General features: G+C 43.3%; 1 protein-coding gene across 1 annotated transcript; it reads left to right on the forward strand.

Annotated features, from left to right (window-relative positions):
- Positions 1 to 711: 711 nt before the first annotated feature.
- Positions 712 to 13781, forward strand: LAGE3 (L antigen family member 3). The gene is made up of 4 exons (XM_060763258.2): positions 712 to 901; positions 7447 to 7570; positions 9779 to 9907; positions 13288 to 13781. Exons 1-4 carry the CDS (start codon positions 712 to 714, stop codon positions 13397 to 13399), a joined length of 555 nt encoding a protein of 184 aa, XP_060619241.2. The 3' UTR covers positions 13400 to 13781.
- Positions 13782 to 18685: the final 4904 nt, after the last annotated feature.

Consider the following 18685-nt stretch of genomic DNA (forward strand, 5'->3'; position numbering starts at 1 on the left):
TGGGACTTGTAGTTCACCTACATCCAGAGAGCACTGTGGACTCAAACAATGAAGGATCTGGACCAAACTTGGCACGAATATTCCATATGCCCAAATATGAACACAAATGGAGTTTGGGGGAAATAGATCGTGATATTTGGGAGTTTTAGTTACTGGGATTTATAGTTCGCCTACAATCAAAGAGCATTCTGAACCTCACCAACAGATTTGGGGCAAACTTCCCACACAGAACCCCCATGACTGACAGAAAATACTTAAGGCCATCCAGGGCAAGAAAATGCAATCAAAGCCCTCCTGACAAAGAGCCGTCCAGCCATAGATATAGATTAGATATATGTGATCCACACACACAGATAATAATAATAATAATAATAATAATAATAATAATAATAATATTTATTTATACCCCGCTACCATCTTCCAAGGGACTCGGTGTGGCTTACATGAGGCCGAGCCCATAATACAACAATACAAGCAATAACAACCACAATACGAAGCAAAATACTACTAATACAAAGCAATTAAAATAAATCTAATACACAAATAGCATAAACATTGAACAATAACACAAGACACATTTAAAACTATGGCTGGGCCAAATGCAATTAAATTAAAAAATAATGCTGGGCATGAACAAGATAAAGGAGGTGGGGCGTTGGAGGAAACGTACAAGCAGACCTAAATCAGTATAAAGTGCTTTTAGAGGACATAATGCTAAGGGTTCGTTATTCTGGGAAGGCACACTGGAACAACCACGTTTTCAAGCTCCGCCTGAAGACTGCGAGAGTTGGGGCATGTCTGATGTCCTTAGGAAGTGAGTTCCAAGGTCGAGGGGTCACCATCGAGAAGGCCCTCTCTCTTGTCCCCACCAATCGCGTTTGCGATGCCGGTGAAAGCGCAAGTAGGGCCTCTCCAGATGATCGAAGAGATCGTGTGGGTTCGTACACAGAAATGCAGTCATAGTATCATATTTTGGAAAGGGACCCCTAAAGAAGGACAATTATATGTTGCATATTGCAGAGTAGGCAACCCAGACAATCTCCACATCAACACTGACAAAGGAACAGCAAGAAATACTGTTGACCCACAAGCATAAAAAAATTACATATATTAGAAACCAACACTTTCTCATTACTTTTCCAGATCACCAGACTGGGCCACAGCAACGCGTGGCAGGGGACGGCTAGTACAAAAATAAATGTAAAAATGATTAAAATCCTGCTATTAGGTATTGTATAGTCCCATGGTTTGTTATTCTTCCTTCCCTCTGTGTGTATATATGTATAAACATACATATATTAGACTCCATGTATTTGGCAAGATCAATGTTTTTTTCTTGTCCTATCATAATATCGCATGCACATTTGAAGGCATTAAATAAAAGACAATAAAAATAATTACAATAGGATCAAAAAAAGGATGACAGACGGGAGCAGGAAGAGCTGGCATAGCAAACATGAGTCATTTGTGTCGACTGACTCAAACAAAGCATTGTAGGTGAAACTGAAGTGTTGTATCTGCTATGATTCATCCAGAAAAGAGTCCTCAAGCTGTTTAAGCCGAGGACCCATTCACGGTCCCTCAGACTGTCGGGTTGGACTATAGTTTGAAAAAAGCATGAACAAATTCCTATGTACATTGAACATATCTTATCTGTAATGCATATATATATATATACTATCTGTCCCCTGCCACGCGTTGCTGTGGTCCACATGGCTTTTCTGTGTTGGAGGTTTGGCTCAATTCTATCATTGGTGGGGTTCGGAATGCTCTGTGATTGTAGGTGAACTATAAATCCCAGCAACTACAACTCCCAAATGTAAAGATTATATTTCCCCCCAAACTCCACCAGTGTTCACATTTGGGCATATTGAGTATTCATGTAGAGTTTGCTCCAGATCCATCATTGTTTGAGTCCAGAGTGATCTCTGGATGTAGGAGAACTACAACTCCAAAACCAAAGGACACTGCCCACCAAACCCTTCCAGTATTTTCTGTTGGTCATGGGAGAACTGCGTGCCAAGTTGGGTTCAATTCCATCGTTGGTGGGGTTCAGGGTGCTCTTTGATTGTAGGTGAACTATAAATCCCATAAACTACAACTCCCAAATGACAAAATCATTTTTTTTAGTGAAGGACATACATTGGGTTGTTAGGTCCAAATTTGGTGTCAATTCGTCCAGTGGTTTTTGAGTTCTGTTAATCCCACAAACGAACATTACATTTTTATTTATATAGATGAAAGAAGAATACAATATTGAAAATGACAAACAATTTTAACCAACATAAACTTACCAGTATTTCAATGGGAAGTGTGGGCCTGCTTTTGGCTGATGAGATAGTTAAGTTGCTTAGGATTGCTGTCGTTGTGTGCCTTCAAGCTTGATTCAGACTTAGGGCAACCTTATATATAGCTTTAGGGTGGAGCCCAGGGAAATTACTTTGGGGATCCAGAACCTGGGATTTCAACATGTTCTAGACTTCAAGTGCAATCTGTGAGTAATTGATTGGAACGGATGGGAATTGGAGCTCAAAACATCTGGAGAGAACCAGAAGGTCACAATTTGGAGGACTTCAACTCCTGGAAGCCACCAGTCTGGTCATTCTAGAAGTTGCACTGAAAATGACATACCTTTTCAAGGTAGGTTAAAATAAATATAACTTAGTGAGCGGCCACTGACATGCCGTTGTGTACACAATTTATTTTTGAAAGCAACTCTTGTTTAACAAAGGATGTTTGGAAGGAACCGATCTTTTTTCCAAAACCATTCTCTGTCTCCACTTTTCCACATGCCCTCTGCATGAACTCAACATCTGTGGCACAGCTGATTTACACATACCGCATGGCCTAATGCTACCCTAGCCAACTCATGCAAACTGCAAGAATAAACACAATCGTGTCACTTGAGGACATTCCATCATATATGTGAATGGTTCATTCAAAAGGTGTTGAAATTCTTATCCAAGTGAGGTCGAATTTAGACTAAGACAGTGGTTCTCAACCTTCCGAATGCCGCGACCCCTTTCTACAGTTCCTCATGTTGTGGTGACCCCCAATAATAAAATTATTTTCGTTGCTACGTCATAACTGTAATTTTGCTCCTGTTATGAATCGTAATGTTAATATCCAATATGCAGAATGTATTTTCATTCCCAGGTCCAAATTTGACACAATACCCGATATGCCCAAATTTGAATATTGGGGGGTAGGTGGGTGGGTTATTTCGTCATTTGGGAGTTGTAGTTACTGGGATTTATAGTTCACCTACAATCAAAGAACATTCTGAACTCCACCAATGATGGAATTGAACCAATCTTGGCACACAGAGCTCCCATGACCAACAGAAAATACTGGAAGGGTTTGGTGGGCATTGACCTTGAGTTTGGGAGTTGTAGTTCACCTACATCCAGAGAGCACTGTGGAGTCAAACAATGATGGATCTGGACCAAACTCTACACGAATATTCAATATGCCCAAATGTGAACAGTGGTGGAGTTTTCAGAAAATAGATCTTGACATTTGGGAGTTGTAGTTGCTGGGATTTATAGTTCACCTACAATCAAAAAGTATTCTGAACTCCACTATGGAATCGAACCAACAGTGGTGGAATCTGGGGAAAAGAGACTTGACATTTGGGAGTTGTAATTCCTGGTATTTATAGTTCGCCTCCAATGAAAGAGCATTCTGAACTCCACCAATGATAAAATTGGGCCAAATTTCCCACACAGAACCCCCATGCTGAACAAAAATACTGTGTTTTCTGATGGTCTTTGGCGACCCCTCTGACACCCCCTCACGACCCCCCCAGGGGTTCCGACTCCCAGGTTGAGAAACACTGGACTAGGACCATGGGTAAAGAGGGTCCTGCCTGATAGGCATTATGCGAACAGCCCAAATGTTTCAGATTAGAGAAGACGCTCAACAGAATGAAGAAAGGCAACAGAGGCTTTACTTATGATTCGGACAAACAGGATGCAAGCATGACTAGTATGATCCGACTTTGTTGTTGTTCATTCATTCAGTCGCTTCTGACTCTTCGTGACCTCATGGACCAGCCCACGCCAGAGCTCCCTGTTGGCCGTCACCACCCCCAGCTCCTTCAAGGTCAATCCAGTCACTTCAAGGATACCATCATCCATCTTGCCCTTGGTTGGCCCCTCTTCCATTTTCCTTCCACTTTCCCCAGCATCATAATCTTCTCCAAGCTTTCCTTTCTTCTCATGATGTGGTCAAAGTACTTCATCTTGGCCTCTACTATCCTTCCCTCCAATGAGCTGTTGGGCTTTATTTCCTGAAGTATGGACTGGTTGGATCTTCTGGCGGTCCAAGACACTCTCAGTATTTTCCTCCAACACCACAGTTCAGAAGCATCTTATCTTCCTTTGCTCGGCCTTCCTTATGATCCAGCTCTCACATCTGTAGATTATTATGGAGAATACCATTGCTTTGACTATGCGGATCTTCGTTGCCAGGGTGATGTCTCTACTCTTCACTTTTTTATCAAGATTGATCATTGCTCTCCTCCCAAGAAGCGACTTCTGATTTCCTGGCAGTGTGTGTCTGCAGTAATTTTTGCACTTAGAAATACAAAGTCTGTCACTGCCTCCACGTTTTCTCCCTCTATTTCCCAGTTATCAATCAATCTTGTTGCCATAATCTTGGATTTTTTGATGTTTAGCTGCAACCCAGCTTTTGCACTTTCTTCTTTCACCTTGATTAGAAGGCTCCTCAGCTCCTCCTCACTTTCGGCCATCATAGTGGTGTCATCTGCATATCTAAGGTTGTTAATGTTTCTTCCAGCAATTTTCAGCCCAGCCTTGCATTCGTCAAGTCCCGCACTTCGCATGATGTGCTCTGCATACAAGTTGAATAGGTTCCTATATTCCTATTACTTACTTACTTATTTAGGTGATCCCTCGTTGGCCGAGTAGGATAGTCTTCCAGGATCAGTATTCCGGTGGGTCCGTAGGTGATTGTGGAGTCCTATTCTTGATCTGCATCTTCTCCCACAGTGAGGGCATTGGTTTCCAGGTGGAAGGTGGTCTCGGTCGGGGTTGGCTTGATGCACCTTCTTCTCGGCACATTTCTCTCTTTCACCCTCCATTTGTGCCAGTTCAAATTCTACAGCACTGCTGGTCACAGCCGACCTCCAGCTGGAGTGCTCAAGGACCAGGGCTTCCCAGTTCTGTGTCTTTAAGGTTGGCTTTGAGCCCGTCTTTAAATCTCTTTTCCTGCCCACCAACATTCCGTTTTCCGTTCTTGACTTCGGAATAGAGCAACTGCTTTGGGAGACGGTGGTCGGGCATCCGGACAACGTGGCTGGTCCAGCGGAGTTGATGGCAGAGGATCATCGCTTCAATGCTTCTGGTCTTTGCTTCTTCCAGCATGCTGACGTTTGTCCGCCCGTCTTCCCAAGATTTCCAGAGGCAGCGCTGATGGAATAGTTCTAGGTGTTGCCCGTGACGCCTGTAGACTATCCACGTCTCGCAAGCGTATAGCAGGGTTGGGAAGACAATAGCTTTATAAACAAGCACCTTGGTATCTCTAAGGATGTCCCGGTCCTCAAACACTCTGTGCTTCATTCGGAAAAATTCTGCACTCGCAGAGCTCAGGCGGTGTTGCATTTCAGTGTCAATGTTGAATTTGGTGGAGAGGTGGCTGCCAAGGGAGCGGAAATGGTCAACATTTTCTAATGTTACACCATTAAGTTGTATCTCTGGCATTGGAGAGGGATTGCCTGGTGACTGCTTTATTTATTTGTCATGTCTGGGCAACCAGTAAATTGTATTACATTTCTAACAGAACAAAACAAAGAAACAGACAAAACACAAAATTTGTAAGTTTGGTAGTTGATTAAATGTCATTTGACCAGTATCTGGCCACTTGGAGTGCTTCTGGTGTTGCTGCAAGAAGGTCCTCCATTGTGCATGTGGCGGGGCTCAGGTTACATTGCAGCAGGTGGTCAGTGGTTTGCTCTTCTCCGCACTAGCATGTCGAGGATTCCACTTTGTAGCCCCATTTCTGAAGGTTGGCTCTGCATCTCGTAGTGCCAGAGCGCAGTCTGTTCAGCGCATTCCAAGTTGCCCAGTCTTCTGTGTGCCCAGGAGGGAGTTTCTCATTTGGTATCAGCCATTGATTGAGGTGCTGGGTTTGAGTCTGCCACTTTTGGACTCTCGCTTGCTGAGGTGTTCCAGTGAGTGTCTCTGTAGATCTTAGAAAACTATTTCTAGATTTAAGTCGTTGATGTCTTCGTAGACGGCTGATTCTCTTGCCACAGAAGCGACCAGCATGCAAGAGAGATATTGACAAGCTGGAATGTGTCCAGAGGAGAGCGACTAAAATGATAAAAGGTCTGGAGAACAAGCCCTATGAGGAGCAGCTTAAGGAGCTGGGCATGTTTAGCCTGAAGAAGAGAAGGCTGAGAGGGGATATGATAGCCATGTATAAATATGTGAGAGGAAGCCACAGGGAGGAGGGAGCAAGCTTGTTTTCTGCTTCCCTGGAGACTAGGACGCAGAATAATGGCTTCAAACTACAACAATGGAGATTCCATCTGAACATGAGGAAGAACTTCCTGACTGTGAGAGCTGTTCAGCAGTGGAACTCTCTGCCCCGAAGTGTGGTGGAGACTCCTTCTTTGGAAGTTTTTAAACAGAGGCTGGATGGCCATCTGTCAGGGGTGATTTGAATGCAATATTCCTGCTTCTTGGCAGGGGGTTGGACTGGATGGCCCATGAGGTCTCTTCCAACTCTAGGATTCTATGATAATGGCTTCAAACTACAACAATGGAGATTCCATCTGAACATGAGGAAGAACTTCCTGACTGTGAGAGCTGTTCAGCAGTGGAACTCTCTGCCCCGAAGTGTGGTGGAGACTCCTTCTTTGGAAGTTTTTAAACAGAGGCTGGATGGCCATCTGTCAGGGGTGATTTGAATGCAATATTCCTGCTTCTTGGCAGGGGGTTGGACTGGATGGCCCATGAGGTCTCTTCCAACTCTAGGATTCTATGATAATGGCTTCAAACTACAACAATGGAGATTCCATCTGAACATGAGGAAGAACTTCCTGACTGTGAGAGCTGTTCAGCAGTGGAACTCTCTGCCCCGAAGTGTGGTGGAGACTCCTTCTTTGGAAGTTTTTAAACAGAGGCTGGATGGCCATCTGTCAGGGATGATTTGAATGCAATATTCCTGCTTCTTGGCAGGGGGTTGGACTGGATGGCCCATGAGGTCTCTTCCAACTCTTTGATTCTATGATTCTCACCTAACAAGTCACAGAAAACCTGAGGAAGGAGGTAGCCACAGGATTTAAGGTGGATAGAGAGATGCAGCCCTCGGCATAGGGAATGACCAAACATCCTTGCAATACCGGAAGTAACACTCCAGCAAAGACCTGAAAGGACAGCTCCCTTCCTTCCTGTAAACAGCCAGCTCTGCCCCTTTAAGGAGAAAGCGGCGCGCGGACTCCGAGGGTGGGCGGGGCTTCCCCAGAGCCAGCCCCTTTCCCTTCCGCGTGGAAGGCGCGGACCCGGAAGGAGGCGATGGCGGCGCGCGGATCGGCCCTGGCCTTGTATCCAAAGAGAAGGCGGGGCCAGTCGCAGGGGGTGAATGGCAGCAAAGCTGGGGGGGCGGGGAGGGGAGAGAACAAACTCCTATGTTTAACTCTAGGACAAATGGAGCTTGCCATAGAGTCCTTGGAGTTGCAGTTCGGTGAAGGAAGCTCCATCCCTCTTTGGCCTTGTGAAATGGGAAGCTTCCCTCTCAGAAGCTACTTCATCTCAGTTCAACAATATGGTAGCCCTACTGTTGAACTGACATCTGGAAAGGTTAAAGCAGGGGTGACATAGCCCTCTATGGCTGGATTGAAACTCCCATTATCCCTCATCATTGTTGATGTTGCTTAGGGTTAATGAGGTTACATCTAGACTGTCAGATCTTCCTCACCTCTGAAGTAAAGGGTAGTCTCTTTCTAGGTGCATCTACACTAGGATGAATGCAATTTAGATTGGACTACTGTAATGCGCTCTACGTGGGGCTGCCCTTGAAAACGGCTCGGAAATTTCAACTGGTCCAACGGGCGGCCGCCAGGATGTTAACTGGTGCTCCTTACAGAGAGAGGTCAACCCTCCTGTTTAAGGAGCTCCATTGGCTGCCGTTTATCTTCCAAGCCCAATTCAAGGTGCAGGTGCTTACCTACAAAGCCCTGAACGGTTTGGGACCTGCCTACCTGCGTGACCGCATCTCCGTGTATGAACCCACGCATTCTCTTCGTTCATCCGGAGAGGCCCTGCTCACGATTCCACCTGCGTTGCAGGCGCGTCTGGTGGAAACGCAAGACAGGGCCTGATTGTAGGTGAACTATACATCCCAGTAACTACAACTCACATATGTCGAGGTCTATTTTCCCCCAAGAGCACTTCAAGAACGCCCCTGGGCAAAATCAACTATACTGCAAATGCTTACTTTGCGTAATGGGTTGAGTTGCCCCTGACCATACTTGGCATGAATATTCAGTATGCCCATATATGAACACAGATGGAGTTTGGGGAAAATAGACCTTGACACTTGGGATTTGTAGTTACTGGGATTTATAGTTCACCTACAATCAAAGAGCATTATGAATCCCACCAACGACAGAATTGGGGCAAACTTCCCACACAGAACCCCCATGACCAACAGAAAATACTTAAGGCCATCCAGTCCAACTTCCTTCACCAGGGCAAAAAAAAAGTCAACAAAGCCCTCCTGACAAAGAGCCATCCTGCCATAGATACAGAGAGATATAGATGATTCACACACGCACCGAGATATAGTATCATAGATTTGAAAGGGACCCTTAAAGAAGGACTATGATATGTTGCATATTCCAGAGTAGGCAAACCAGACACTCTCCACATCAACACAAAGAAACAACAAGAAATACTGTTTACCCAACAAGCGTAAAGGAATTACATATATTAGAAACCAACACTTTCTCATTACTTTATTTTCCAGATCACCAGACTGGGCCACAGCAACGCGTGGCAGAGGACAGCTAGTAATAATAATAATAATAATAATAATAATAATAATAATAATAATAATTTATTTATACCCCACCACCATCTCCCCAAGGGGACTCGGGGCAGCTTACATGAGGCCAAGGCCAGCAATACAACAATGCAAATATACAACATAAAAATACAATAACAACATATAAGAAAATAAGCTAAAATACAAGGAACAGTATAAATAAAGACATCAGAACAATATAAAATCACAATATTTGATCTCAATGGGCAGGGCCAGTTGCAGAGCTTAAAAGTTTAAAAACACTGGGTGAGAGAGCAATGTAATGTATCTGGACAGTTAGTGGGATCAAACTGCATTAATTCTACAGTGTAGATGAACTTTCAAGATTACATTATGAAAAGAATAGAGAGAGACCCTTTAATAAAACCCACAGTCCCCCTTTCCCAACTCCTTTCAGGCGAAGCTGTATCATCCCTTGTCTTCCATTAACAAAAGAGTGGATTCCAGAAGCTGGCACAAAAGGTGGGATGCCCATGGGTCCCTCTGCCTTATAATTTGATTTTCAGGTTTCCCCATCCATAGGAAAGAAATGGGATTCTAATCCACATCAGTCATAGTGAATGTGACGCCTGGGACTAGAAGTTCTCCCAACTTAATTAAAGCAACAGCAGGAGTCTTAACGTTTGCAAGAAAGGTAGATTATAGGAAATGTTTTCCTGTGCTCTTTGTTATGTTTGACGTTCCTTATGGCTGCCTCTGGCATTAGTGAGCTGAGCATCCCTTTCCCGTCGTCGTCATTGGCACGGATTGCCCTGGGCTCCTTGGCCCCAGACCCTGAGCCTCGCAAAGGAGGAATCAGCAAGGAACTCAGTGTGACAGAAGATACCTTGCACGTGTAAGTATCCTTCGTTGTTGTTGCTGCTGTGTGCCTTTAGATTGTTTCTGACTTATGGAGGCCTGAAAGCAAACCTAACATACTGTCTCCTGAAGCTAAGAGTATGTGACATGCTCAAGGAGTCACCCGATAGGTTTCCATAGCCAAGCAAGGAATCGAGCCATGATCACCAAAGTCATAGTCCAGTGCTCAAAGCACCATGCCATGCCAACTGTAGGATCATCTATATTTTTATTTTATTTTTTATTTTACTGTGCTTATATACCGCTGTTCTCAGCCCGGGGGCGACTCACAGCGGTGTACAACATAGAGAGGATAGAGTGCAAATTACAAGACACAATCTAAAATCAAACTAGCAGTATCAAAAACATCGTCATTAAGAACATCAACAATATCAATATCAATAATACAAAAATACAAAAAGTCATTCGCGTCATCTCATCGTTAAACCACAATCCAATATCATTTTCCGTTGTTCCATTCCTGTCGTCATTACCAATTATTGCACTTCTTGTTTGAACACCTTCTCGAATAGCCAAGTCTTTAGTTTCCTGTGGAATATCATCAGGGAAGGAGCCAGTCTGATATCCACGGGAAGGGTGTTCCACAGCCGAGGAGCCACCACCGAGAAGGCCCTGTCTCTCGTCCCCGCCAGGCGTGCCTGTGAGGCAGGCGGGATCGAGAGCAGGGCCTCCCCGGACGATCTCAAAGTCCTCGTGGGCTCATAGGCCTAGATGCGGTCAGATAGGTATCTTGGGCCGGAACCGTTTAGGGCTTTATGTCTCATAAAACATAAAGAGCTGGCTATTACGATGGAGAGGTATATAGTAGTTCAAAGGGAGACAAATGGGTTTGAGGCCCAAGTGAAGCATCCCTTCATTTTTAATTTTGCCTATGCTATTCTAATAATATAATATAATATATAGTATAATATCTATATAAATAAAAATGTAATATTTGTTTGTGGGATTAACTGAACTCAAAAACCTTTGTACTAATTGACACAAAATTTGGACACTATTTATTTATTTATTTATTTATTTATTTATTTACAGCTTTTATATTCCGCCCTTCTCACCCCGCAGGGGACTCAGGGCAGACACATATATGGCATTGAGCCCATCTTTAAATCTCTTTTCCTGCCCACCAATGTTCCGTTTTCCGTTCTTGAGTTCGGAGTAGAGCAACTGCTTTGTGAGACAGTGGTCGGGCATCCGGACAGCGTGGCCAGTCCAGTGGAGTTGATGGCAGAGGACTATTGCTTCAAAGCTGGTGGTCTTTGCTTCTTCCAGCACGCTGACGTTTGTCTGCCTTTCTTCCCAAGAGATTAGCAGGATTTTCCAGGGGCAGCGCTGATGGAATCGTTCCAGGAGTTGCATGTGATGTCTGTAGACAGTCCACATTTCGCAGACATATAGCAGGGCAAGGTGACACTCCATCGAGGGGGAATAAAATCAGTATATCACACATCTAAAACAATAATTTTATTTATTTATTTATTTCCTATATTTATACCCCGCCCTTCTCCCTCCGAAGGGAGGAGAATTTATTAAATATAAATTAAACCATTAAAAACTAGGTTTGTTCTCAGGTTGAATTTGTATGTAAGTCGGAACAGATACATTTTAACGTGTAACTCTCTCTATACACACACACACACTCCTTTGGATAGCATAAGGAAGGGTGAACACCTCCGTGGTTTTTCTTTTGCTCTCCGCCCCTGTTCAGATGCAGGCTGTAGGTCACACTTTCATTCTTGCCTTGAAATATTGGGACTACATCAACAGTTATGTATGTGTATTCCGCTTTTTTTCCGTGTCAGGAGCGATTTGAGAAACTGCAAGTCGCTTCTGGTGTGAGAGAATTGGCCGTCTGCAAGGACGGTGCCCAGGGGATGCCCACATTTTTTTTGATGTTTTTACTATCCTTGTGGAAGACTTCTCTCATGTCCCCACATGGACCTGGAGCAGACAGAGGGAGCTCATCTGCGTTCTTCCCGGGTTGGATTCGGTTTGGCAACCTTTAGGTCAGCAACCCAACCTTGAAGTCATCGGTCCTGCCGACACAAGGGTTTAACCCACTGCACCACTGGGACTCGTGCGCCAACTGCGACCATACTTCGTGAAGGCGGATCTGGCCAGGGTGGTCCATGCCTTAGTCACCTACAGATTGGACTACTGCAGTGCACTCTACGTAGGGCTACTCTTGAAAACAGCCTGGAAATTTCAATTGGTTCAACGAGTGGCGGCCAGGTTGTTAACTGGTGCTCCTTAAAGATAGAGGTCAACCCTTCTGTTTAAGGAGCTCCGTTGGCTGCCATTCATTTTCTGGTCCCAATTCAAGGTGCAGGTGCTTACCTACAAAGCCCTCAACGGTTTGGGACCCGCCTACCTGCATGACCACATCTCTGTGTACAAACCCACACGATAGCACCAGGATTGTGGCGCAGCTGGCTGAGTGTCAGCTGCATTAAGATCACTCTGACCAAAAGGTCATGAGTTCGAAGCCAGCCCGGGTTGGAGTGGGTTTCCAACCAATTGTGTAGCCTGTTGTCGACCTTTGCAACCGAAAGACAGTTGCATCTGTCAAGTAGGAAAATTAGGTACCACCTTAAAGTGTGGAGAGGCTAAATTAACTGATTTATGAGGCCATAAAAAAAGACTCCAGCAAGCACTCCAGCAAAAAGCATGCGGGGAATGCGGAAGTACTTCATCAGTGTCGCAGATGGATGATGAAAGCGACAGCTCCCCTGGGGCCAGAAAAAGTTAAATAGCCTCTGTCTATGTCTGTATATGTTGTATGTCAAAATTGGCATTGAATGTTTGCCATATATGTGTACACTGTGATCCGCCCTGAGTCCCCTGCGGGGTGAGAAGGGTAGAATATAAAGCTATGAATAAATAAAGCTATAAAGAAATAAAAAAATCTCTTTGATCATCTGGAGAGGCCCTGCTTGTGCTCCCACCACCATCGCAAGCGCGATTGGTGAGGACGAGGGAGAGAGCCTTCTCGGTGGTGGCGCCTCGACACTGGAACTCACTCCCCGAGGACACTAGGCATGCCCCAACTCTGGCAGTCTTTAGGAGAAGCCGGAAAACGTGGTTGTTTCAGTGTGCCTTCCCAGAATAAGGAAACTCCCAGCAATATGTCCCTAAATGCACTTTATTATTGTTTTGTATTACTGTTGCTATTGTTTTATTGTTGTTATTGTGGGCTCGGTCTCACGTAAGCTGCCCCGAGTCCCTTGGGGAGATGGTAGCGGGGTACAAATAAAGTTTTATTATTATTATTATTATTAAGTTGGTAGTTTTACTGTAGTTGGGGTTGTACAGTAGGAATTCACTTCCTATATCTTTCTACTCTTTCTCATCTTATTGCAGACGCTGGAGAGCAGATGAAGCCCGGATCTTGCGTGTTTCTGTCAACTCCTTTCTGGAGCATCTCTCTTTGGTGGTGGAGACCATGGATCTGTTTGGACCTCCTGTGGCTTGAGAAGAATTTGGCCTCAACAACAGACTTGGTCTGAGCCTATGAATGGTCATTGTCAATAAGGTACCAGACAATCCTTCCATAGAGCAAAGATGTTGGAGGAAGATGGACTTCTAGGGATATTGGTAGACAATTGGGCATCAAAAGTCAAGCTGGGATTACTTTGGTATAAAATTGAGGTGAAAACAGTGGCCTCCTATTTTTTCAGATTGTGTCTCCCATAATCCCTCACCTTTGTGCTATCTGTGGCTGATGGGACTTGTGATTCAAAAAAGGTCTGGAACTCACAGGTGTATAGAGAGTATAAGAGAGATATGTCAAATCTGTATTTCTCATATATTGCCCAATGCACTTGTGTCAACTGATTAAAGACATTTGAGCCACGTGTCCGTATTGATTATCCATTATATGTAAATAAGCAAAGTCGTAATAATAGTGCCCTTTCCAGCTTCTGAATGAAGATGATGAGGTCACAAAGTGTGAGAGAATTCTGATGCTCATTGTTTAGGGGAAAGGGAAGCCATCTGTTTGTCTGGAAATAGAAACGGGAAAAGCATCAATTCTTTTCATCAAATTTGTCAAGCAGGCAGTGCTGTGAGGCCTGTGAGTTTATGACTGGTGACTTTTTAAGTAAGTGGAGCTGACAGATCTATGATTCTCTTCTTCCGTGCAGCTGCTTTTATGGGTCTGGTTTGCAATGTGCATGAAAAAGAAACCCAATCCAATTTCCAGATCTAAGCAGCAAACATATTGCAAGATCCAGGCCTGGTTCAAAATGTCATTCTGTCCTTCCCATTGTTCTCTTACTATTTCATAGAATCCTAGAGTTGGAAGAGACCTCATGGGCCATCCAGTCCAACCCCCTGCCAAGAAGCAGGAAAATTGCATTCAAATCACTCCTGACAGATGGCCATCCAGCCTCTGTTTAAAAGCCTCCAAAGAAGGAGCCTCCACCACACTCCAGGGCAGAGAGTTCCACTGCTGAACAACTCTCACAATCAGGAAGTTCTTCCTAATGTTCAGGTGGAATCTCCTTTCTTGTAGTTTGAAGCCATTGTTCCGTGTCCTAGTCTCCAGGGAAGCAGAAAACAAGCTTGCTCCTTCCTCCCTGTGACTTCCTTTCATGGCTATCATATGTCCTCTCAGCCTTCTCTTCTTCATGCCCAGCTCCTTAAACCACTCCTCATAGGGCTTGTTCTCCAGACCCTTGATCATTTTAGTCGCCCTCCTCTGGACACTTTCCAGCTTGTCAATATCTCTCTTCAATTGTGTGCCTCCACCACACTCCAGAGCAGAGAGTTCCACTGCTGAACAGCTCTCACAGTCAGGAAGTTCTTCCTAATGTTCAGATGGAATCTCCTTTTTTATAGTTTGAAGCCATTGTTCCGCGTCCTAGTCTCCAGGGAAACAGAAAACAAATTCACTCCCTCCTCCCTGTGACTTCCTCTCACATATTTATACATGGCTATCATATCTCCTCTCAGCCTTCTCTTCTTCAGGCTAAACATTTCCCCAAGCCATTGTGGGTTGCCTGGTGAGAAAGAGAAGCCAATATTACGGAATATTGGAGAGAAAGCCACCGAGGTTTTTATTTCATTCCAGCTAGAAAGGATGATGATTGCAGTAGCCTGCCAAAAACCGACAGGCCCATTGGGCAGAGAGATATAATATTTATAGCCTTCAAATTCAAAAGTTCCCATGCCCATCAACCCCTCCCCCAAGCTGGCTTTGTTATGATTGGCTGCGATGTCAGCAAACTATCTATAATGCACAGATATCTATGTAACAATGCAACAATATCGGTTTCAATAGCAAAGAACAATTCAAAACAATAATAATTCCACAATTATTTTAGTCTTGTTTCCCAATTCCAACTGGGTTCTAATTGTGACTCTACTGTAACTCTCAACATGGTCTACATAAATGTTCGAAGGGAATTAGTACACATGTCAAATAATAGTGAACATAACAAGTACAACTGCACAACAACAAGTAATCCCGGGTACACTATTCTTGTTTCGGGGATCCTTCTTCAGGTTGTGAGTAGTCTATATTAGTCTTCTGGCGTATATTTCCTTCATATACTCCGTGGTCACAAAGTATCAGTCCTGCTCCAGTTCTAGGTTGTAGCATATATATCCTGTGGCTCAAATCAAGCTCTATTGGATCTTTTTTTCTTGCAGATACTGTGTCTTTAAGTGTCTTTGATTGCACTTATTCAGTCATTTTACCATTCCAGGCTTTCTTGTGTTTCTTGCATTCTAAACAAAACATAGGTACATACTACTAGTGATTTTACTAAATGAACCAAAATAGATAGGTTACAATCCACCCCTTAAAGACAGACTGGACTTCACCTGTTATCTTTAGTGTAACTAACTATTTGAAGACAGGATGTAAACCATAAGGAACTTGCAGGTAGAGAAAATATACAGAGCTCTGTATATCCATTCTATAATATTATTTTTATTCTATATATATTCTAACAAGGTTATGGAGAACACAGGGGTGGATTGTAACCTATCTATTTTGGTGGAATTATTATTGTGATGTCAGCAAGCCAGCAGGAGAGCCAATGGTGGCCTGAGCCCTGCTTTGGCCGCTCAGCCAATGAGAGGGAAGGGAGGCAGGCAACAGGGAAACAATGAAGTAATGTCTAGGTGACCAATGTTTGCCTAACAATTCAGCGATAGCTTAGCTCTCAAGCCAGAATATGAGTTACTGTTTTAATCTTTTGAATCATCTCTGTCTAGCCCTCAAAGAGCTAGATCCTTTGTTTCATAGTCTTGGGATATGTGGTTCTTTGGTGAAGCTGAGGTTGGTTTCGGCCAGTCAGGATATGACACAATGGAGAAGCTGTGGTGAAATTTCTGGTTCCTCGCGAATAGTAAGATATCCTTTGTGTTGAGTGATTTAAATATCCATAGGTCCTCTCATTCCAGATGGCCTAGCTTTGCCCTCCGAGATCTGGTCAGATAAGAACCATTTACTGTATATACTCGAGTATAAGCCGACCCGAATATAAGCCGAGGCACCTAATTTTACCACAAAAATCGGGGAAAATGTATTGACTCGAGTATAAGCCGAGAGCGAGAAATGCAGCAGCTACTGGTAAGTTTCAAAATAAAAATAGATACCAATAAAATTACATTAATTGAGGCATCAGTAGAGTAAATATTCAAAAATATTTACATAAAATTGTAATTTAAGATAAAGCTGTCCAATTCTGATTAAACCATTATTCTAACCTTCTTTTTTTTTTTTGGTTAAAACTGTTTATTTTGCTTATGGTACATAAGAGAAAAGCAAACCATGGCAAATCAGATATAATCAGGTACCAATATTTTTGACATGTACATGCTCTGGTTTCTCTTCAGATCGTATAAATCTATTCTAACCTTCTTCAATGTAAATGTGCTTACATATCCTTCCAATAATAATAAAGGGAGTAAAATAATAAATGTAATAAAAATAATAATAGAGGAAAATAATGGAAATGTAGTAACAGTATTAAGAGAGTAAAATAATAAATGTAATAATAACAATAATAGAGTAAAATAATAAATGTTATAATAATAAAGAGTAAAATAATCAATGTAATAATAATAATAATAAAGTAAAATAATAAATGCAATAAAATAATACTAATAACAGAATAAAATAGTAAATAACATTGACTTGAGTATAAGCTGAGGGGAGATTTTTCAGCCTAAAAAAGAGGCTGAAAAACCAGGCTTATACTCGAGTATATACAGTACTTATTGTCCATGCAAATGAACTTGATGAGAGCCTTTTGTTGGGGGCTTCCAGAGTTAAGAGTTACTGGGTTATGAGAAAAGTTGCTTTCCTTCATATTTTCATATAGATACATACATATAAGGGATGGGAATGGGGTAAGGGAACATAAAATGAATTCATAAGGAGAGGGGAAATCATGCAGGGTCAGGGGTCCTATATCAGCCCTTCCCAAAGTCAATTGAAGTTCATACAAATTTGGAAAAGTTGATAAAAAGAGTTTATAAGAGTTCATAGGAATTTGACAGAGTCCATGGAAGTTCCTAAAGGTCCTGAAAGTCCTCAAAAGTTGATAAAAGTTCCCAAAAGTTTATAGAAGTTGGGAAAAGTTCATAAGAGTACTTGGAAAGTTTATGAAAGTCCACAAGAGCTCCCAAAAGTTCATGGGGAGCACATAGAAGCCATTGGGAGCACTGAGGGGCCGGAGTCTAAGCCTGACTGTGAGAGCCGTTCAGCAGTGGAACTCTCTGTGTGGTGGAGTGTGGTGGAGGCTCCTTCTTTTAAACAGAGGCTGGGTGGCCATCTGTCAGGGGTGCTTTGAATGCAATATTCCTGCTTCTTGGCAGGGGGTTGGACTGGATGGCCCATGAGGTCTCTTCCAACTCTTTGATTCTATGAGTCCATTCATAAAACAGGAATCCAATTAATAAATAATAGCCAAATTGGTCAGATGCTGCTTTGGCTTACAGGGGCGTTGCCATGTGGGACCATAGAAGAAGCCTTGGGTTCCCACATGGCGGAATGATAGGGTATTATGGGATCATTCAAGCCTGGTGTCCTTGGCAAAACTATGAATTCCTTGATTTTGAACTATCCTTTACAGAGTCCTGGGGGGGGGGGGGTGTCACCTACAATCTCAATGACATTGAAGAGCAGGGTTCAAATTCTCGCTCGGTTAGGGAATCCCACTGGTGACCTTGGGCAAGTCATTCCCCCCCCCCCCCCCCCCAGCCTCAGAGGAAGGCACAAACAAGTTCCCTCGAGCCTAAATCCCACCAAGAAAACCCTGCAATACGTTCACCTGAGGGTTGCCATATCTCAGAAACACTTCAACGCAAAACAACAAACTTATAAAAAATGTAACATGGCACATTCCAAACTAGCTTGAAGAACACATTTGTCATAGGGATGCCGGGCATTTGGACTATTATAAAAGGGCAGTGAACAAGAAGCTATTTTACTCCAATTATTGCTGGTTTTCCTGCCAACGTTGGGAGATAGCATGGTATCTGCTGACTCATGGGCCAAGATAACAGATGGTTCTGAATATTATGGGGGATATGCTACATTGCTTCCATGTAACATAAATATTTGCGGGTGGAGTTAGGTTTTGTAACCTTCTATGCGGAATACCAACATAGTGCAACATTCGTGGATCAATAGTCAAGGCATATGGCTGTCAATTACAATGCAAAATGCATAAAGACGAAGCATGGAAGTGACATGCATTTGCCTTTAGTCTTGGTAAAAGGTAAAGGTTTCCCCTTGACATTA

This window comes from Anolis sagrei, chromosome 2 (assembly GCF_037176765.1).
Source record: "Anolis sagrei isolate rAnoSag1 chromosome 2, rAnoSag1.mat, whole genome shotgun sequence".
Classification (NCBI taxonomy): domain Eukaryota; kingdom Metazoa; phylum Chordata; class Lepidosauria; order Squamata; family Dactyloidae; genus Anolis; species Anolis sagrei.